The sequence below is a fragment of the Temnothorax nylanderi genome, unplaced genomic scaffold (assembly GCF_030848795.1).
Source record: "Temnothorax nylanderi isolate EJ_2023f unplaced genomic scaffold, tnyl_v1.0 TNYL_tig0349_pilon, whole genome shotgun sequence".
Lineage (NCBI taxonomy): Eukaryota > Metazoa > Arthropoda > Insecta > Hymenoptera > Formicidae > Temnothorax > Temnothorax nylanderi.
Window position 1 is genome coordinate 1 of NW_027249411.1, and position 23,074 is coordinate 23,074.

General features: G+C 34.8%; 1 protein-coding gene across 3 annotated transcripts in view; it reads right to left on the bottom strand.

The window, feature by feature from the left end:
* Positions 1 to 17,228: 17,228 nt before the first annotated feature.
* LOC139781621 (matrix metalloproteinase-2-like) overlaps positions 17,229 to 23,074 on the bottom strand; it is a 76,606-nt gene continuing 70,760 nt past the window's right edge. For all 3 annotated transcript variants that reach the window (XM_071720478.1, XM_071720477.1, XM_071720476.1), the window contains exons 3-4: positions 18,763 to 18,864; positions 17,229 to 17,444 (exon numbers count right to left, since the gene is read on the bottom strand). In XM_071720478.1, the coding sequence (XP_071576579.1) occupies positions 17,271 to 17,444; positions 18,763 to 18,864 (276 nt within the window). In that variant the 3' untranslated portion in view covers positions 17,229 to 17,270. The remainder of the gene's footprint in view (positions 17,445 to 18,762; positions 18,865 to 23,074) is intronic.

Genomic DNA, 23,074 nt, shown 5'->3' on the forward strand with positions numbered 1-23,074 from the left:
GAGAGAGAGGGGGAAGGAGGTAGCAATAGCATTTTCCGACAGGACGACGCGAGGCTTAATTGCCAGAAACAATGGAGATTATTGTGGCCGACCCGTTAGGAGACGCAGCAGCCCAGCAGCTCCTTTACCTCTCCCAAGAGAGTCCCCTTTCAGACCCCCTCACTCTTCCTGTGCCCCATATTGCTTCTCCGCAGCCGCCACTTCGCGCTGTAACGCATTAACGGCTGTTAATAGTTACGTAATGGTCTAATTATCCTGCCAAATGGTTAATCACGTGAGCTGAGAGAGTTTTTGAAGGAGCATGAGATCCTCGAGATATTCTTTTACGCCGAAGAGTGCAGTGAGGTACGATCATATCGTATAGATATTGCTGGTAATAGTTGAACCTGAAGAGTCATCCCTCCCAGCTGCGGTAATAATCGGTAATATCCTGTAATGTGTTAATCGCTGATATTAAAATAAAATAAAAACAATGTTAGCAATAATGCAATAATCACAATATTTTTATTGTCACCTTATCATGGCGCGCTACGGAGTTCGATCTTTATAGATTGTAATAAATTTGAATAGATTTTTTCTTTAGAAACTTATTATACTTCTTTTATTAGTTATTTCTTTATTTAATATTCTGATAATATTTTTGTTTCTTTTTCCATTTTGATACGTTTACTAGCAATATATTTTATCTCATTCAAAAGAATTTTTGCCAAATGTTATAAATTTTTATCTCTCCGTCTCCTTGTTTCTCCGTCAATTTTCGATCGGCAACAGCCGGGAGTAATAGTTTATTACATCTATAAACGGATCATGCTCTTTCATTCTGATCCTGAAATCTATCAATCCTCAAGTCACGGTGGCGCAGAGCCGTCAGAAATGGTCTGATTTTGAAGGGTTCATCACCCTCCGGGCGACGATATGCTCGTCTCTCATCAGTATGGCTGCCACTTTCTCGTTTCCTTTTTATCGCGCTCACGCGCGCATTGCTCACTTCCTCTTTTTACTTTCGGTCTTTCTCGCTTATGTCTCGCGATCAGTTATCCCTCTTTTGGATTTTACAAATGATCCCTCTAATCTTGTAATTTCGCGGAGGATCGAAAGTATTCGAAAGGTATTAATTCACCATGGAACTTGTTATCTTAACTTTTATGTAGCAAAATTTCTTCTATCAAATTGTGTGTATGCGCGCGCGCGCATATTAATTCTTAATTCAATTTTAATTTTAAATAACATAATTCGTATTAATTTAATCTAGATTATCTTTTTAATATCGCTTATAAGTTTTTTAAATTTACAATCTGTGTGTAGCGCTTGGTGATATTAATGCAACAGGATAAATGGGATATAGGAATAGTTATTGCGAAAGGCGTGATGTAATTTTTACGCCGGATGGTACGTGGTGCTCCATGTCGAAGATAATGAAATACCAGAATCGTGATGTCGCAAAGAAATGTTAGATTGTCAACGTTGTTACTTCAATTTTCCACACCGGTTTTCGAAACCGATCGCGCTTGGAGGGATTTCGCGCACTCGTGCTTCGTTTTCTACCGAATTTAACAAGGCACGTAACGACTGCCATCTCCTCATGTATTTCTCACTTCTCGCCGAAGCTCCAACGACGACCCCATTGTCCGCGGGAAATCGACTCTCAGTCTCGCTATATACTTTTACTGTAATCCACGAAGTATCCCATTCCCATTTCGCATTTAACTCCACATTTCGAGCATTTCCAATCGGAAATTATTTCGCGCAAGCTCTAATGCGAAGAGGAACTTCGTGGAGCTAAGTGAAAACAACAACAAAAAATTCAATAGACTGAAAAATTTATCGTTGTAAAAATTCTTCGGAAATAAGTTGCTTCAAGTAGAAACTTTTTCATCGCTGTTGTTTTGCTCCGTTCAATATTATAATCTCATCCCTTAAGAATCTCTTTCTTTCCTCTTTTATAACAAGTAAAAAAATATACGTATAGAGAGAAAAAGAGGTAACATCGACGTTTTCCAAATAAAAATTTATTGGATCAATTTATATCAGAAAGTAGATTAATCGAGGTTTTCGAACGAGATTAACGAGAAGCGACGACCGATGTGGTCGTGGTTCCGATTGCTGGAATTCAAGTTATTGGGTCTCGCGACTATGATTACGGCTGTTTCGGCCATGCCGCAATCTATTTTCCGGCCACCGATGATGATTATCCAGCCATCGCGATGCGATTGTGGGAAATTAGGCTTCCAAATCTCTTTGAACAGAGATTTCGATCTCGAAGTTCGAAGTAAAACGATAGTTAAGAAAATAAATAAAAGATGAAAAATATAAAAGTATATTAAAAAATAAAATCACATTTATAAAACGAATAATATACGTGTTTATCGAAATTGATGTTACCCGTAATTAATTATTAATACGCAGACCTTTGGCAAACGTGCGATGTGAATTTACGACATATAATTAGTCAACTTTTCGGTAGTTAAACTCCGAATTCGCTTAAAGCATATCCTAAAATTGTTAAATCTCTCCAAAACGCCGAGACTTTTATCCCGAGGCGAGAGCGGGCGAAAGCCGAGAACTTTGTGTCCCGGTGAGTACTCATCGTAAAACGCGATTGTCCGTCGCAAAGTCGGGTCAATTAGCGTACTTACTCGAGGCTTGACCTTTATTTTTCGCGAGTTTTTAATTACCGCGTGGCAGAAGTTCCACGGAAACGCTCTCGCTCATACATGCGCGAGAATGAGAGAGAATTAAAAATAATGCACTAGCAAGACTCCTTGAACTTATACACTCAGCCCTCATTTAACTAACACCCACGCTTCTATTTGATATCTAATTATAGCTTAGAATAATCAACTCAAAGCGAAACAGGACTGACGTTAAAATTAAATAGAGAATCCTGAATTAATTAAACTGGTAGATAATTACAAAAATAATACTAATTGTTATAATTATGTTATAAGAAGAATTAAATTAAAACTATTGCAATATATAACACATACATACGTAAAGATAAAACTTGATCTTTTTTGAGGGATTAATTTCCAATAAACGGATTGAACAACTATTTTAAATTTTACATTTCATACATACACATTTCTTGTCATTGTCATTATAACCTTTCATAATTTTTAATTGTATTTTTATTTTTGATGTGCTATTCTGTCAAGCGATTCCTGCATTTGTAGCTTTCTGTTAAGCAATCTGCTTTTTACGATAAAAAACAAAAACGTTTTTAAATGAATTAAACTGCTTTTGTTTCCATTACAAAAATATATAATCACGCAGTTGTGATTACATTTATCCTCAGAAATGTAAATTCGTGTAATATGTCGAGAACTTTAGTTGTACGATGACGTGTGTTGAAAAGCGATGCTTTATTTCATGAAGAGCAGAAACCGTTCATCGCAGAATTTAGCAGACCATTGTTTGAGACGCCGCGCCGCCGAAATCAGTATTCCGTATTTGATGTTTTATTCACGTAGAGCACCATAAGTAGCAAAGTCTCTGAGAAACGTTCTGATATATTATGTCTGATATATTATGTTATTACCGTCATCCTGACAATTTTGGAAATCCAATGCCGATCAAGTCATTTCAAGATTTCAAGGATTTTTAATACAGAGAGATTTTTATTCAACAAATTTTAATCTTCGTGACTTTTTAATCTTATCTAAAGAAGAATAAGCTAATAAAAACTACTAAATCTAACACGACTATAAAAGGATGATAGATTGAGAGAAAAAGCACAGAGATCTGCACAATCTAGAAATATTTGCGTATCCAGCCGCGTATTCAGGACACATTCAAAAAACATAAGAAAAAAAAGAACATATATCTATTATGTACAAACGTTATTCTTATTTCTTGCAGGTGAATTGAAAACGCTCATATCTATCTTGTCTTAAACTCTTTGGGGACTACGGTCTACGTGTATGTATCTCTCTTATCTTCAAAAATGTATATTGTTTTTCTCGTGATGAAGTACAGGTCGGAGTATTCTTGGAAGTTACATTTTACCATAATTCTCTTATATAAATCTGTTTTATTATAAACAAATAAGTGAAAATTAATAAATCATTTATTTAACAAGTTTTTTTAATCTTTACGTCCAAAGAAGAAACCTGTATAATTCATAAAACAAAAAATGTATCGTGTTTATCGTAAAAATAATTCTACCGCGTTTTTTTCTTGAAACGAAATTACACGTTTTTAATTCTAGTTCGCCATATTCCGGTCTAGTGGGCCGCTAAATGTTATTCGGTTTTCTGGGTTTCACATAATATATAATATAATTTTCTAGTTTTTTTTATAATAAGTTCAGTTTAAACTCAAATCATTTTCTTCACCTAAAATTATCATAGACATCTTATTCAGACTCTGCAGTATTTTCACTTTCTACATTAAATTATTAAAATGAAAATGACAATGCAACAAAGTGAAGCGGTCTCATGGACCGGAGAAGTGTGGCTAGTCTCAGTAGAGTTAAATATATATTAAAAAAATTTTTACAATTAATTATAGAGAGAAAACTACCATTTACGGTCCGGACTGGATCTTAGTAGCCTCATAATGGCAAGATTCCGATAACTTTGGCGCCTTAATTTAACGATGGTTTCTGGTAGTACTTTTAACGCTGAACAAAAAATTATATAGGTCTTATAGGGCTAACCGCTCTGGTTTTCGAGATATACAGTGTTAAAGTTAAAAATAAATAATATAAATTTTTAAGTAATACTTCAATTGTGTGTGTATAAACAGTACACACGTAGGCGGGGGAGGGGCTACCGCCCCTCCCCCGCAAGCAGGAGGAGGGGGTGGGGGTGAACCTCGCTTCTCGTGGAAAGTTGAAAACACGAACCGTGACAATGATAGACCTTGTTTCGCCCTATAATCAAGTCAGGGGGAAGGGGTAGACCTCGCAATATCTTACGTTGTTTACGTTTTTGTCTCGAGTGGAAAATGTATGCGTGTTCTTTACATTATTTACGTGAAGCACAACAGTATTTGTGCTTGGCATAGATATGTTCAATTCGCTATAGCAGTATCTGTAGCAGAAATAATTTGTTATAGCAGAGAATAGTTAGGATATTGAAAAGTGGCACCTCGTGGCACCTCGTTTCGCGTGGAAAGTGTATGCGTGGAGGCAGTAGGTTCCGCCCCCCTGCGGGGGGCTCCACTATTGTTAAACTAAACACATAGTGTGCCTTCAAAGTACATGCGTCGGCTTTCCACGCGTGAAAAGTTGTAAACCCATGTGGCATCTCGTTTCATATCGACAACATATATCAAGGTCATTGAAATCGGTGAGGTCGCCCTTAATCTAAAGTTTTACCAACTTTAACACTGTATATCTTGAAAACCAGAGCGGTTAGCCCTATAAGACCTATATAATTTTTTATTCAGCGTTAAAAGTACTACCAGAAACCATCGTCAAATTAAGGCGCCTAAGTTATCGGAATCTAACCCTAATAATAATATTGTGTGAATTTTGTGTATACTTTTTCCAAACTCAGTAAACTGCGCGCCGGTTTTTTTTGTCGGTTGTTCAAACACAGCTATTTTTGTTGGAACAGTAAAGCTACATACTGAAATCGATAATTTATTGTTCCAAAAGAGAGCTGTGTTTTTAAAGACCGCCAAAAAAATCAGCGCGCAGTTTACCGAGTTTGGAAAAAGTATACAAAATTCACATTTTATTTATCTATTATTAAACTACCAAGATCCAAGCCGGACCGTAAATGTTGTTTTTCTCTCTAACTGATTGCATATATATTGTAACGATCCTGTTCCACTTATTATTATTGAAAATTTTTTAATATTATATCGTGTTTCCATCAAACGTTTAATAATTAAAAAAAATTTTATTGTGTTTTATGCGTGCAAAAACTTTTAAATATCACTCATTTAGATATAGCTTTAAACAAAAACAATTTCGTGCCATTTTTTAAGTTTGTTTCTTTTTTAATATTAAAAATATCGTTATTTTTCAATGTAAAAATATTTCGTAAAAAATATCCTTGTCGAAATAATTCAAGTGCATATCGCCAAGAATCTAACCGTTAGAATAATTTACAAAGCTCCGACATACCCCAACATATTATCTCGACATACTCCCGAATTTTCGCGTTGTAAATAATTCAAATGTCACGAATAATGGCCATAAATTTTTCCGTGTGAGAGAACGGAATCATATTCATATATATCCCAGGATTCGCGAAATCTGGACCACGAGTGCAACGCGCGGCATAATCCGCGAATACCGCGCGCCGAATATTGTGCATGGGTCGATTTTTCCCGGATCGGATATCAAGAAAAATATTCTCGCCGACGAGAGAAACGCGGCGGTCGATCCGAACTCATCAATTTCAGATGGAACCATGTGTATAGAACGCCGCCCTTTGTGAATATATGGATCGCCCAATTGCCCTTTAAAGCCGTTGACATCTGACCTCGAAAGAACACGCCCGCCATTTTCCGCGTATAAATGTCACGCTGCAGTGGCAAAATAAAGATGTAGCTTTTTCGGGAAAAATCCGTGAAAGGCCTGAAAAATGATTTCTCTAGAGGCTTTCAATATTTTTAAATTCAACGCGGATTTATATTATTAACCTTTTAGGGGCCTGTGTACATAATCATGTAGGGGAGACCGGGGCTAAAACGTCTACGGGGTAAATACGTCTAATCAAATATCTCGGAACCTGTATATTGTGCGAACTTGCTATTAACATTGTAAACGCTGCTTATAGTACCCATGTGACCAACGGAGTTTCGGCAGGTTACCTGCCGTGTTATGATTTTTACGAGGGCAAACGTGTTTTCGAAAGGTGAAAGTTACATTTTCTGCGAGTGGAAATTTTGTAATATTTGCAATAATATTTGCTCTCCAAATCTCGAGATACGTGATTATAAAGAGTAATGCATGCTGAACACGAATCCAGTGTAGTTTTTTCATTATCGTTGATGTCTAATATTTCGTGGGCGATCAAACCTGAAACTTGTGTTTGGGGCTAATCGGTCAGTAAGCAGTCCGGGTGCATTTCCAAGGCATTTTTAGGCTCACTGCATATGGAATATGGATGAGACGGGAATTACAACCGTTCAGACACCGAATAGAGTCATCGGACGTCGAGGAGTGAAACAAGTCGGGCGAGTGACTTCTGCGGAAAGAGGAACCCTCGTAACTATTTTTTAATAATGTTTCGCATAAAAATTTTAATAAATTTTTATATTTTTCTCTTAAAAAACAATTATTGCATGTATCCTATTATTTTTTAGGATTAGATGTACGTATATGTATTGAAAATGCAGTGCAGACTGTTATACCCCGGCATTTTTGAGATTTCAATTTTTCCACCGTTGTCGTTTTTGCTCTATACCGGTTAAACAAAGCGACGTAGACAAAAATTTCCTATATAAATTTTGTAGCTAAAGGTTCACTCTTTACAGTGGTATACCACATTTAACTACAATTATTTATTTTGTTGTTAAAAATCGGCACCGAAAAAAAACGGACTGTTTAGCCCCGGTCTCCCCTACATTCAAAAAAAACTAAAAAAACTAAAAAACTTTCATCAGGGACGTCTTTTAAGACTATCTTATAAATTATAACATTTTACTCCAACGGGATCGATGTGTGGCCCTAAAGGGTTAAAAGGATTAATTTATACAACTTAAAAATATTATTTTTTTTCTTTTATTTTATGTGGAAAATCTCTAAATTAATTAATCTAAATTAATCTTAATTAAAAATAAATGCAAGTAAACTTGTAGCTTTGCAAACTCTGAAGAGAAATAAAACAGCGTTTTTGCAATATATGAAATTTTCAATTTATAAATGCATATTATTCTATCTGCCAACGCGGGAAAACTCCTGTGACAAATATTGCTCTTATTGTAATGAGAATAAAAAGAACGCTTAACGTAAAGATTTATGTAACAATTATTTCCCCTTTTTTACGACCAAATTGGATAGCCGTTAACTGGACGACCGCCAACTGAATCGTGACGCGAAGAGCAAGTTTTGCGAGAGAAGCGAGAAAGAAAACACGTAAAAAAGAAAATTGCACTACACACATTGTTTCCCTACAAATAAGCTTATTATTCAGCAATCTCTCAACCGTGTCCGAATTACTAATATCGACAAGCTGTTTCCTTTTGATTTCAAATATCTTAGCGATAGTTCGTAATGTCCTGAAACTAGAAATCGATTGCGAATGCCCCGTGACGATCTTAAATTTTATTTATATTTCACAATATTATACAAATAATTAAATATGCATAATGTTAAATCACATTATAATTACATATTATCTAATATATGTTTTCATATTAAAATAAAAAATCTGTATATTAATTAATTCCTTATTTTATAAGTTTTCTATGCTTCTCCCATTTTCTTCTGCCATTTACTTTACTTTTATTATGGAAATCTCTGTACAATTTGTAAGTATACTATTATTCATTCCCCCCCCCCAACTTATCAAAACTTCAGAGAAAAGATACTACGTATTTGAATATGCAATAATAGTAAAGACAATGTTAACGTTATTCAAATATATACGTTATGGAGCGAGCAATGGTTCAAAAACTCTATAAAATTGCAAATCGCCAAGCACGTGCTTTTACGATTTTTAATCGAGACGCATTACAACTCGTGCAAAACGTTCCCGTATCTTTAAGTGTTTATCACATGTCGTATTTTTATATTCACCGTCGTATTGATTGATAGCTTCAATCTCGAGAACACTCCCGCAAAAAATTCCTCGTATATGTATTTCCGATTCAATTTGCACTCCTGGCTCTCTTTCTTCCGGGAGCGGCACACGGCTCGGGGAAAACGCTGTAAAACGGCGGTGCTCCAGTTTCTCTGACTGGCGAACATTTCGCCACATCCGTGTAAAACGCGCGAAAATGTTTCGCTTACGGCAGGCAAAATGAGCTACCATTTCAGCGTAATGCGCGTAATATTTCAAGTGCGGGGAATCATACGGGGATTTTGTCAAGGGGTGACTTAATATAGCATTTTCTGTCACGGAGCACTTTAATGAACTCCGATAAAATACAGGAAAAAATATCTTAACAACAACAAAGACATTTCGAGTGATCAAATTAGATAAAGCGTGAGATACATAAACCTAAGTGCAAATTTTTTTAGGAAGTAATATAATTTAAATCTCTTTATAATAATTAAAAAAAAGAAAGTTTCTAAATTTTTCAACAGACATCCGTTTGTTTTCCGCGACGTTAAATATTCCATTACACAAAATTGCACGTTGCGAAAAACTGGCGAAAGAACACGCCAAGAGGGGCTGGAGATCTCTGCTAATTTTGCTCGCAGCGTTCGGCTGCGAAATTTTTTCCGTACTCTCCCCAGTCGTCAGACAGTGTTCTTTTATGCATTCACCTTCGAAGTTTGGTATCCGATATCGAATGAAGTTAAATAGAGAGAGAAAGAGAGAGGGAGAGCGAGATAGAAGGAAAGAAAGAAAAAAAGAAAGAGAAAGAGTGAAAATAACAGCCGCTAATCTTTGACCTTTTCGCGAAGAAACTAACTTGCTGTCACTTGGGAAACGTATGACGCCATATATGTTGATACTTTTGCGCGTTGCTATTATTTGATCGATTTCTATCTGTAAAAGTCGCGAGCTACCTAAATAATTCGTGAGTTTCTCGTTTATGGCCGTCATTAGGAAAGTGTTTATTTATGGCCCTTGAGTGTTTTTACGCGGCGCCGCAGAGCGGTAATGGAGTCGCTCTAATTATTTCGGTGCTCATTGTACAAAGAGCAGAAGCTTATTTTTTAAAAGAGCTATAGGAGCAGATTTAAGTATTTAGCATTCGAAATATTAATTGTTATATGTAACATTTCAAAAAGTATATAATTCTCAAAAGAAATAGATACGCGCGTTTTATATTCCATCAATAAATATATCAGTATTCCTAAACAAAATTTATGTATTTTGTAAAAAAAATTAGTTTCGTATATATGTCATGATAAAAAAGAAGAATATAATTTAATACAATTAATAAGGTAATTTCCCTCTGCAAAATGCACATCAATGACATAACTGATAAAAATGGCAATTTTTCATCAACTACATCTCGGATACATTTTACAGGTAAAATCAACGGTGTTCTTATTCCTTTCTTTACTCAAGATCCTTACATCAACACGATCGAGCGAAACGTTTTAATATCATGTTGAAAATGGCGTCTCCACCGATTTTACGGGGAGAGACGTTTTCCCGATATACTCGCAAAGATAAACACGATGGATCAACTTTAGACTTTCAGCATCGGGGATTCGGCTTTATCTCCTCAAAGTCCAATTGACTGTACAAACCATCGCGCAAAACGGCAACGAATCCTACTATCCTTCCGGGGATCACGTAAGTCAACTGTGGAAACATTCAGTCCCGTAAACAGTGACCAGGTCTTAAGCCAATACTACAGTATCCCCCATTATGTCCAGTGAACCAAATACAAATTCTCGTATTACAGCCGTATCACGATATCGATGTCGCGTAAGCTCGCGGTGTATAAAATGTTTGCAAATAATCGTCGCTGACAGTTACCAATTTCGAAATGCTATATACTCTCTAAATCTCATAGAGTGGTTTCGCCACTAATATATTAGAGTGATTGCGATAGTCGCTCCAGAAGAGAGGGTTGTCACTCTAATTTGAGTAAATGCGGGCACTCATAAGGTACACTGAAAGAAAAATTCTTGGTAATCTTGTGAGATACATTTAGTAATAGTTCTTTTTAAAATATTTGATTATTATTACCGAATATAATATTAATAACAAAACATTTTGTAATAATTATAAACATTTTTGAAAGAGCCAATTTTGCGTTTAGTTGAGCCAACTAAATTATATAGTACTTATTATCAAATAGCTTAGTGATAAATAACAAACAGTTTGATAATTAGTACTAAATTGTATGAAAAAGCGTTATCTGAATGATTTGGTGACAGTTACTCAATTATTTAGTAAGCAATTTGGTAATTTAGTAAGTATTATTAAATTTCGTAAGTATTACTAAATAATAAGATTATTCTTTACTGTGCGGAAGCGCAGGCATTTGTTAGTGGTGGCGCTTCAGGGAACCGAGAGCGTTGCACGCATCTATTTGTTAATTACTAATAAACTATCAGTTTATACTTACCAAACTGTTTGGTTACATTTATCATTACTTGGTAATAATTACCAATCTTTGCCAATAATAACCAAATCATATCAGGTTTTACTAAAATTATTTGTTAACATTAACCAAATTATTTCATCACATTCATCTATACGTTTAGTTGAAGCTATTTCACCAAGTAGCTTGGTCACATTAACCAAGCCTGGATTATTATAAGCCTTTTTTTCAGTGTAGGAATGAATTTTTCAATCAAATTTTTAGAGCGGTTACTCTACCGGAGTGATATGATTTCACTCTAAAGCTATAGTTAATCACTAAAAATCGATTTTTCCACTCAAAATTGTAGAATGACATAATTCATTCCTGTATGGACGCTGATCTACCGTACTCGAAAAGAGTGTCCTTTCACTCCAACTTATAAAGCGCAATTTTACTCTTTCTTAGAGTGGCAAATCACTCGAAGTGCACAGGCTCAATTTTTACTTTTTGTTACATTTGCATTTCACTCGTTTTGATATTTCACTATTCGACTTTTAAAGAGTATAATATTGTAAAGTTTTCAATATTTCATATACATTTTATGCATAAAAATAACAACTTTTTTCAAACGTGATGTAATAACGATATTCATTAAAAACGTATGTTTTTTTGTTAAGAAAATATTAACAAGATTTGATGGTTTCTGAAGAAAATTATTAATTATCTTTCTCGCATTAAACTCGACAATTCGTATATGAATATTAAAAATCTCTTTTGAATTAAATTTATTGATATTCTTTACTTAAATAAAATTTAGAAAGGAAAAACGGAATTCATGAGAATGAAAGCTCATAAAATTTACGTTTGAAGCTCCAGAGACATCGTTAATTTCGACAAACGATAGCTATACTCGTTCGGAAGACCGAGGGAAAATTAGCGGAAGTGCTGTCGGCGTTAATTTCTTACCCCACACTAGCCATTAAGACGCGATGCCCGTCTCTATTCCAGTTTTTCACATTTAAAATTGCACAGCACTTAATCGCAAATGAGAAAAAAATTATAATTTCATCTAATCGTAAAAATAATTATGTTTAAGGATATTCCGGCTATATGGGTGTTTCTACGTAAATAGGGATTTTTCAGATTGCAAATCTCTCAATTTCAAACATACCTAAAAAAATTTTTTTTTCCTGTTTTTGAGTGAATATAGAAGCAGAAACATACCCTGAAAGCCAGCGTACTACAACATCAAAAACCTGAAAGTAATGACTCATTCATCAGTGATCTGGTAAAGTGGTAACGAGTCGACTTTGCATGTCTAGTAAAATATTGAATTACCTCAACAATGAGTGATTTTGAGAGGAAATGTCAAAAGAATTCCTAAAATTACTTATTCCCGAGATAAATTCACAATTAGCAAAAAAATTCAATTTGATAAATGCCGGTTTACCATTTTCGTATGGAATTAGCAGATTTTGATATTCTTACATAAATATTGACGTCAAGGAATTGGGAATCTGTCAGTTGACTTCGTGATTTAATAAAAATACAAACATGAATCAATATTTATTGGTAAAAACCCATGAATGGCCAGGTGAATGACATGCCAGTAGACTGACATTTCATGGTTGAATTAACCTCACTTTCTCCTGAATTGACGTAAACCAATTTCCATTAAAAATCAAGTTTAGCCCACCGAATATCATCAGAATTTTACCACTAGAAGGAAAAATTCACTGCGATATAATAAAAAAAGATGTGCCAGGCAAATGACGCGTAATTTTATGACATACCTTTTCTCAAGAGAAATACATGATTACGATTGTATCACGCTCAAAACAACCAACCACCAATAATGTAAACAACACACCTGATATCCAATTCTTGAAATCTCCACACGAGAGTCCCATTGAATCGATGCAACATGGCGGAACCGCGGTAAAATTCAAAATGTGCAATTTTACTCCAAATGTCCGGACCAAGTTTGAAGCCGGTTTTTTCGGTTCCAAAGGGAGATTTATGTTTAATAATGATGTTAAAATCTTAGTTCTATATTATGATTGAATGAACATGGGGAATTTTCAATTGAGTTTGCAATTGGAGGGAGTAAGTGTAACTGGAATAGAGAATTTTCGTCAATGGACAGGCCAGGTAACTGACATTTTTAGGAGTTCCTGCATGTTTCCGTTGGATAAGCCACTCCCCAATTAGCAGATTATTGTGCGATACTTCAAATACGATGACAGTAGTGAACTTTCACAACGCTTGCTTACCCTCCTCTCAATCATGAACATATAACAAGCTTGGACAGTAAAAATCCCTATTTACGTAGAAACACCCATATCTTCAAAACAGTGAGAAGTCGATAAAAATTTGTGAGATTGTTCTTTCAGTCTTCCTAATGTGCTGCAAAAAAAATTGAAACGAATCCACTAAACGGTTCCTGAGTTAAAATAGCTAAAATTTTGAGATGTTTCTTTTAAATTAAATTAAAAATACTCTGTAAGTGATTTACTAAACGATTTAAGAGTTATTTAAGTTTAAAGTTGATGAAATTAACATTATCCCTTATGGAGAATCAACATTTTTGCGGTAAATATAAATAAAAACAGTGAGATATTTATAAAACTTTTTTTATATGTAAAACATACCTACATCATTGATATTGTATTTTAAGTTTCAAAACATTTTGCTAAAATTTTTTTATTTTTTCATTGTTTAAACAATACTAATTATTTAAATGACAAAAAACCATACTCAAAAACTGTTAACGGTAATCCTTTATAACATATAAAAAATTTTGAGTTGTTTGACATACATGCAAAGTCTTCATTTTAGTAATTTTTTATTGAAAGCTAACTTTTGGCAGGGATTGTATAGCTAGAACACCCTTAAGGGGGTATCTTGGTTTGAAAGGTCGTAAAAAAGGTATTTTTCAGGAACTTTTTATAAGGAAATAAGGAAATAAATAACGTTAAACTTTGCATGTTCTTTTAACCTTATTTTTTTTATTTTCTAAATAAAAAAAATGTTTTTCTTTTTTTATGTTATATCGTGCTCACTAGTAGCTCGCAAAAAAAACGCATATAGAAGGTGTAAATGATTCTAGCTGTCTAGAAAATCGACTTTTTTACCTGTTATATATACCAGAATACCTTCTATAAAGAAGCGACAGGATATAAATATATTCTTATTACAAAGAATCGTGATCATGAGAGTAGAATTTTCAAGGCAAACTGCAAAATAGATTATTAAACACATCCAATTAAAACTTATAAAAGAATTCATATCATTAACATTTCTCTCCCTTTTTCTATTTACACTATTCTCATTCTTCAAAAAAAATAAAAATAAAAAAAATACGAATTATTAATGTAAAATTGCACTTTCAAAATGTACAAAGTCTCACAGAGAGCCTCTCCCTGCAAAAACCTCGTATCCTCTTTTGACGTCACGCGCACCGAGAGGAACAAATAGAGTCCAGTTAGAAAGACAAACGAACCCTCATTTTCGGCGTGCGCGAAAATCTGCCAAATTTACCCCGGCCGATCGAAATCGTACACAAAGGGACTGGTTGTTCCGGTTCTGGCCTTTTTGCAAGATTCATTGAATTCGCGAGGGAATCGTAGCATGATAACCGGATAACGAAGTTAATTGCTCAATCCGTCCAATCCATGTCGGCACGCACTTTAATTCAGGTTCGGTTACTGTGGAGCTTTCCGGGGAGAGTGAAAATTAGAGAGGATGTTTTTTCACGCGCAGATTTCTCTCTGTGCCAGCCGGTTCGTTAAGGTGGCTAATTAACGCGGATTCAAGGACCTTACCGTAGGAGTTGCGCTAATTAGCATACGCGGATATTAGTGGCCGTGCTAAATATCGTACAAAACGGCAACAGTCACGAAGAGCAACTCGATTAGACGTAAACGTGCTTCGAGCAATGTACAATCAATTAACAATAATAATAGCAATAACAGATTACGAATTGTAAAAAATCAATGTTTTTCGATTCGATTTCAACGTATTTTGTTTGTCAGTCGATAATATGTTTTTCTTTCTGCCAGGCATATTTTAATGTTTATCAAGTGTTTAAAATATTTAGGGCCGGTTGTTCCAACCTGTTGGTAATCTAACTAATAGTTAAATCATATGTCTATCTTTGTCTAATGTAAAGGATAAACAAAGACATATATATGATTTAACTATTAGTTAGTTTACCAAAAGGTTGGAACAACCGGCCCTTAGAAAATTAGAAATCATACGAGCTTGCAAACCGATACATAAATACAAAAAAAAGTAAAGTTATATTGACATAAACAAGCATAGCATAAATGCAATTTGTGTAAACTGTAATAACGTATACATATACGTATTGTCATAATTTGAAATTGTATCATTAAATCTTTTCTACATTATTTTGACTTTTCTACATAATTACTTAAAAACATATAATTACCGAAAAATAATACCAGCAACAGTAGCTAAACGAGCTACTGTTTTTATATCAAAATAGATAAAAATAATAGTATTATAAAAAGTCCTGTGTGTAAGAATAAAAATAAAATGTCGCAATAACGACACAATAAATACGATACGAATTATTTTATAATTCAATTTTTTAAATTAATGCGGTTTAATTATAAATCAATAAAATCATGCCATTGATTAATTGCCAGAGGGTGCCACATGATACACTGGGAAAGAGCCGGTACTGCAGCTGTTCTTCGTATCAACGCGAATCCGTTAGTTCTCTATGGTACCGGCATGATTCGTCAACAGAGATCTGTTTTATCGTTGAACGTATTCAATGCACATTCGTTCAATTTCTACCAAATAATAAAGAAATAATCAATTAGCACCGTACTTATTAAATTACCACGCGAACATACGTGACGTTTGGTTTCTGTCTTAAATTTTTCAATATCTAATTTTATATATTTACAAATTAAAAGAAAGTGAGAGTATTATATATTTTATTTTTGTAGGTATATCTATTTTTCGAAAACGTCATGGCACTAAAATATTAATAATACCAAATATTTGCCGAAATGAATAGAGCATTTTTCGCGTAGGTTGTACAAAACTTCCGAGAAAACGTATTTTATTTTAAAAAATTAAACAAAGAAAGCGTTATATATTGAAAATGAAAGATATATATTTTCGAAGACTCAAGTATTAAAGCATGGTTTAGCAGCATGGTTTTAATAACATCAGAGTCGCGTGTCAAGAGGAGCGTGTAAATACTGCCTTGGCGTGCTAAAGCGTTTTCTAATCTTCTCTCGAGAAAATGCTTGTGCATGCATTTTCGTCGTTCTACAATTACGCGAGAGGGGTCTAAGAAGATTCGCCAGTTGGCCGGATACCAACAATGTCAATGGCATTTCCGAGTCGGGTTAGTGCCGTTAATGCGGGGCGAGGTCCCGCCACGAGGAAGCCCGCAATTAAGGGGCCAGACATCCTGTTTAGAGCTCACGACTCAGACCTACAGGTACCTCAACACAGATGAGTTATCGTCGCGTCGAGATGCGCGCACGGGGATATTATTATCGTTCCTCGCCGAGACGAGCCGCGCCGCGAATAAATCCGTCCGCGGCTTTTCGCCGTCACCGCGCGAATAACCGCATGGTCGCATCTCGGCAACGCGTGACTTGCAACTCGCTCCGAATGCGTCCTCGTCGACGAAATTATACGGATTCTTTGGTAACGATCTTCAACCGGAGGTAAACTACACAACTTTGTTTCCGTCTTTCCGATTTTCACAAACAAGAATTGAGACAAGGATTTTTATGACAGAAATCAAGATTTTGAAAAATTTTCCAGGTTAATCGTAAGAATATGATTATAATTAGATAATGGAAAAAAATCTAAACATTTTCAGAAGCGGTAAAAAGTTTTCAAGTTTACATTAATATATAGATACAATAAAAATTTTTTTTATTAATGTTGCGAGGTAAACTGGCTATTCTTTATGATAGCATTATTTCAACATTCTTTATAGAAACATTAAATCCACGTTTTTCAATGTATTGCAGTAATTAATATATTTAAAAAGATAATAGTATTTTTCTTGAATATTATCTTGTTCGAAATATCTGGTTTGTGTCGTATTTCGCAATAATACCCTACTCTATTAAGATTATTATACTAATAAAGTTTACTTACCTCCAGGTGAGATTTCGATACGGCCATTGTTGTCCGTGAATGGTGAACCGCTTATGCCTCGTCCTGGCGAATCTGGCGTCGAGCTGATCCGGTAATCCGCATCTCCTGGCCTTCATTAACTTCTTTGTCGCCTCGTCGATCTCCCCCGTCACGCGAATACCACCGAATTTCTAAAAATTAGAAACATACACGATTCATCAAAATTTAGCATACCTGATCAGCACGGAAATAAAATTTTGTTTTAATTTAAAATATCCAAAAAGAAATATCGAAAACTGAATTCATTTTGCATATTATTTGTAATCGATATCGAAAAAAAACGAAAGATACTGAGAATTTTAAAAATAATTATTGCAACAATATCAACCACTCTTTTTTATAAAAAAATATAGCTCTCTCTATTTTCTATAAAATTACAGTAAATCGAAAGAATATGTATAAAAATATCTGTATTAAAGATTTAATATATTTGTATTCTTTTTATTTGTAAAAACTTATATCTACATATAAGTTTTTTTTAATATAACACTCTTTTTACAAAAGTCGAAGTAAAATAATCAACAAATCTATATTTCACTGTTCTACTCGATATCTCAAGAGTTTCCTTTAGGATTTTCCTGAAGTATAATCGCTTCCTTCAATCTGAGAAGATCCATTTTTATCTTTTTGAACAGCGATAAACGCTTTCGAGCATTTCAACCAGAAACGCGTCCGGAATCTGACAAACGCGATTATCGATAAAACCATCGAGAGACGTAGTCTATACGGATGGAGGAACCTGAACCTAAGCTTCAGACCTGAGATTAGAATGTCCGAAGCATTCCGATACGTTTCATTTCGCGTTTGAGTTTGATCCCTTCGATCAGCAATCCACTCGGAGAGCCTGGCTGCTTTCAGACAATGGTTATAGGAATGCAGACATTTTGCGAGGGAAGAATAGTAAAATGTCGCTCGCTCAATGAAGATTTACATGAGAATCGAGAATAAGGAGGATGGAGGATATATAGCGGCATTTGACGAAATCCCTCAGGACATTTGCTCCATTTTCCTATTTCTTTCAACGGGATATTCCCGACATCGATTTCGCGACAGCTTCCGGAGAATCAGTCGATCGCGTTTTCGAGATGAATACATTTGTGGAATAAAGAAAACTTCACTCCGGTAGTCTCACAATGAGACCCTTTCTAATAATTCTCATGTTACTTCGAAGTATTACGTAAATTGCAGCGAGAATAATAATTAATCTAAACCAAATTGCAAGACGCTGGTGCGCAATTAAATTTTGTTTAAAAGTAGAATTAATGTCTCGATTAAAGTTCTAAGATTATACACGCAAATTGCATAGAAAATTCTATGCAAAACGTAGACAAGAGGTGTTTTATGTTCGAAATAATAAAACTGGAGATATTAAATTACTACACGGTCCCTCATTTGTTTCTTGCGGCACGATGAAATATTATCTCTCTTTATATCATAATTTTTGCTTACCTGCAGATTTTTGATAGCATCCCTGAGTTGCTCCTCCGTACGCAGATTTCCAGTCTCGAAATCGGTCTGAGGTAAGTAACCGAATCTCATGAGATAATTTTGCTGCAACAGAAAAAAAATAGATATAACAATATTAAATAGAATTTCAATAGAATTCATATATGAGAGTTAAAATTAGATACACACTGCCATTCAAATGTTTGAAAGCACTTTTTTTAGAAAAACAAAACAGTGGTGCTAATACTTTCAAAGAAAAATATCATATGAGAAACTTTGCTGCCTGTTTTAACTATTCAACATAGTATTATTTGTTTCTAATTATTTTCCAAGAAAGTATTTTATATTTAAAGAATTTCAGAATTTTACCGAATGAACATATGCTATGTTCATGTTCTGTTATAAAAACTTTGTTCTTTATTCATAACGAAACATAGCATAGCATGTTCACTCGGTAAAATTCTTTAAATAAAATACTTCCTTGGAAAATGATTAGAAACAAATAATACTGTGTTGAAACAGACAGTAAAGTTTCTCATATACGACATTTTTCTATCTTTTATCTCAAAAGTTGCTTTAAATAATCTTTGCAAAACTTCTCATACTTATATAAAATTTATATATTATTCATCAGACAGTCGTCGAAATCGTGTCGATAATACAACGAAACACTATTCTTTCTTGTCAAGAAATGTTCGTAATTCAAAGCCGGTAACGAAATCTAATATACTCCGCATTGAGAAGTGAATTTAACCTACGTAGGACGTTACGCTCGCAAATTTACCTCTACGTTCCCGTGCGGCAGGCTGTTAATTTATGCACATTACCGTGATTACCTGCCCTGCCGACCGATCTAATGAGAAATGCAGGTTCAACAAGTATGCATTATCAGATCGCGCATGCGGCGCCGATTATTATGGAATGATATAATTCTCTCTCTTTAACGATTGATTCGTTAGCTGGCACGACGATTTATCGAGTCGCATGTTGATAGAAATCACGGTGCAAGGCTCGTTTCTTCTCTCTTCACATGCCGCTAACGAGCGCGAAAACGCGAGCGGATCGGAGTGAAAATTATTTTGCGACACGAGATCGTTACCGTAACGAGGATAAAACCTGCACTATGTAATGCCGGGGTATATACACGTGTTCGCGTATCGCGGATGTGCGTGCAAATACAAAGTGCTTATTTGCGCTTAACCGTATCGATTTATCCGGCGTATCACGTCGGGATAAAAATTGTAGCAACCAGTTGGAAAACATTCAACACACACTCAAAACTACAAAGGAAAAAAATGTTTTTCAAAACGTTTTCATAAAACCAGTTTTGTTTTATTAACCTTTCAGCTGTGTGCCAATTTTATTTTATTACTCTTTTTAACAAACACATATTGAAGTCCAGTGAAAAGACTGGCAGAATAATAAACACCGGAGAATTTTAATTTAATTCACTCGAACAACAATATCATTCTATCGACTGAAAGATTGAAAGAACATGCATTTTTAAATGCAATTTATTAATGCGGTATATTTTTTCGGTAACTGATTTATTCGCGAAAGGAAAATTTGATGGATGCTGGCCTTTTGGCCTTAAGGGGATGCTGGAGCCGCAGACGAACTCGATCAGCGTCGATAAAAAAATGCTCACCGATTCTTACACATACATACAGAACGCAGGCAAACTCGATCAGCGTCGATAAAGAAGTGCTCACCGATTCTTACACATACCTACAGAGCGCCTGCTCTAGGGCTACCCGTTATACTGATCCGTATGTTTTTGGCTGAATTCGGAGAGACGCGTAACATGTGCATATGAAATTTTCAAACACACTTTTCTCTTATATTAAAGCTCGTAGCTCATTTCGCGCAGGATTCTTCTTTATTGTATTTCCGAGACCGCTGCCAGGTTTTTGTATACGTACACAGTCTAAAACTTTTATGTGCAGCAAATGTTGTCATGAGTCGACCGCAGAATCGAAAATAAAACTGTAATTTTCTAATTTTTTTTCGTTTTTCATACGCAAATGGTGTCTGCGGTATTCGTTATCGTCCATACGTTACTTTACGTTACTTTAATTCTGGACAAAAAATTTTTAATTCGGTGAAATCAATCAAAAGATTAGTGTGTCTGAAAATTTCGCGGTAAAACAGAGCTGTCTCCAGCATCCCCTTAACGTTACTAAAGCACGACTTCGTCGAACAGTCTTGTAGGTAATGCCATGCGAAAAATGCGGATAGTTTTTAGAGCAGAATGTGCGAGGGCCAAGAGAGAGAGAGAGATGCAAAGATCATAAATCCATGGAAATTCACAAGACATAAACATTCATTCGTATGCCGTGTCATGGACAGTTATTCCGGGTTAAATATTCTTTCTAGATCGTTACGTGCCTGGCCGTAAACGCTAAATTACAGGCCGCGAGATCGGGAAAGACTATATAGGGTTTACGAAGCATATATCATGTTACGCAAAATGTAAGTTTAATATTATACATGAACGTACTGGCTAAACACTACATGCAAACATACGTGCAAACTTGTGTGGAAGTGTAGATATGAGTTTGCAACATATGAAACCGTAACAATGATAGACCCCGTTTCACCAGGGATTGAAGAAAAAAATAACTGTTAACTTTTATAAATAAAAATTATCTATGAACTTTTAAATCGTTTCCTTTCTGTTTTGAGTTAATTTTTACATTAATATTTAAACGTTGTTGTAAAAGTTCATCTTTAAAAGTTCTGAAGAAACATATATTTTTTAAAGTTTATTTCAAAATAAATTATAAAAATTAGAACTTATTTCAATTAATATTATTTAAGGAATTAAAAGCAGGATAGACATAGCAGAAAAGAACTTTTACTTTTTCAAACCAGAATAAAAGTTTCTGTTTATCTGTAACTTTTTTCTACTTCCGCATTAAAAGATAAAAGTTTCTTGTTTATTTAAAATTTCACGAATAAAAGTTTTAGCCTTAATAGACTTTATTTTATAACTGTTTTCAGAGACTTATTTTTTAGCAATATATATTCTTAAAGATGTTTCTTGAGATCTTTATGTATTTGATTATGTGTTTCTACCTTCATAGCCTTTTTCATAGAGAGTCCATTTCTTTTTGGTTCTCCTAAATTGCTAATCTTCAATCTCATTTTCCTAATTTAATGAGCATTTCTCCTGCCCAAAGTGCGAAAAGGAGTAGCGTGAACGTAATTTCGCGGATTACTGGCGTGCTAAAGTCGCCGCAAATTTCGCGGAAAACGTCCGTCGAGATGACGAAACGCTCGGAAGTCTGTTAGCCGACACGTGGCGAGGTGTCGCTATCTTTAGGGGTTCCTCAAGTATCGCTCCAGACGAAGGAAGCGTCTTGTTCCCGACCGCCGCCCGCCGTCGCCCGCCACGTCGGGAACGAATTCCGATTCGTGCCAGGAAATAAAAAAGCTCACGTCCGCGCTGTTTCGATTTTCGGCGAAAAAAAAACAGAAGAAAAGGAAGGTAAGAGAAAACGAAATAAATAGGTGTTCTTGGCGAACATTCGATAAGACGGGCAAGCAAAACATGCGAAACAATTTACTTAGCTAAACCGTAACAATTAATTAATTAGATTTTAATTATTTTCTAATAATGTGATAAAAATGCTGTGTCCTCCTTAAAATCCAACTGCGATAATGATAGCAAATTTATCTCACATTTTCGCGGAATTTTAACTTTCTCTATATCGAAATTTCTCATAGATAAATTTACAGAACATCTTCGTGAAAGGTACGATAAAAATTGCCGAGTACAAATGACGCAAACAATTTCGCGCATCCTTAAAATCTTTCAAGTACCAGCAATAAATGCGATTTTCTCCGATGTCCTCGACAAAAGAGCCTTTGAAATCGCGGGATGTCATTAGAACGATTGATGTTCGATCCTTCTTTCCCATTCAATCTGCCCGCTTTCAGACGTTTCAATTCTGTCTGTCTCTCAAGACGCATGTATATATAAAATAATATTTATAGCTTGACAATAAAAACGGACCAAGAAAATATGAGCTGAGAAATTGTCTCGTAAAAGTTTCTCATAAAATATTCATGATATTGGAAATTTGCAATATAACAGAAACGACCCTTTTTAGAGCCAATTTTTCCGGTATAAAAAATCGACGAATGTAAAATTCTATCCATGTAATGTAGAATCTACGGGTAAAATGTTTTATAACATATTGTTTTAAAAACATATATAGGTTTTATTAAAATTAGAAACTAAAGAATTGGGCAGAATTGACCTTTATTAATTAAAAAATTATTAACAAGAATCACTATTGCCAATAATGTT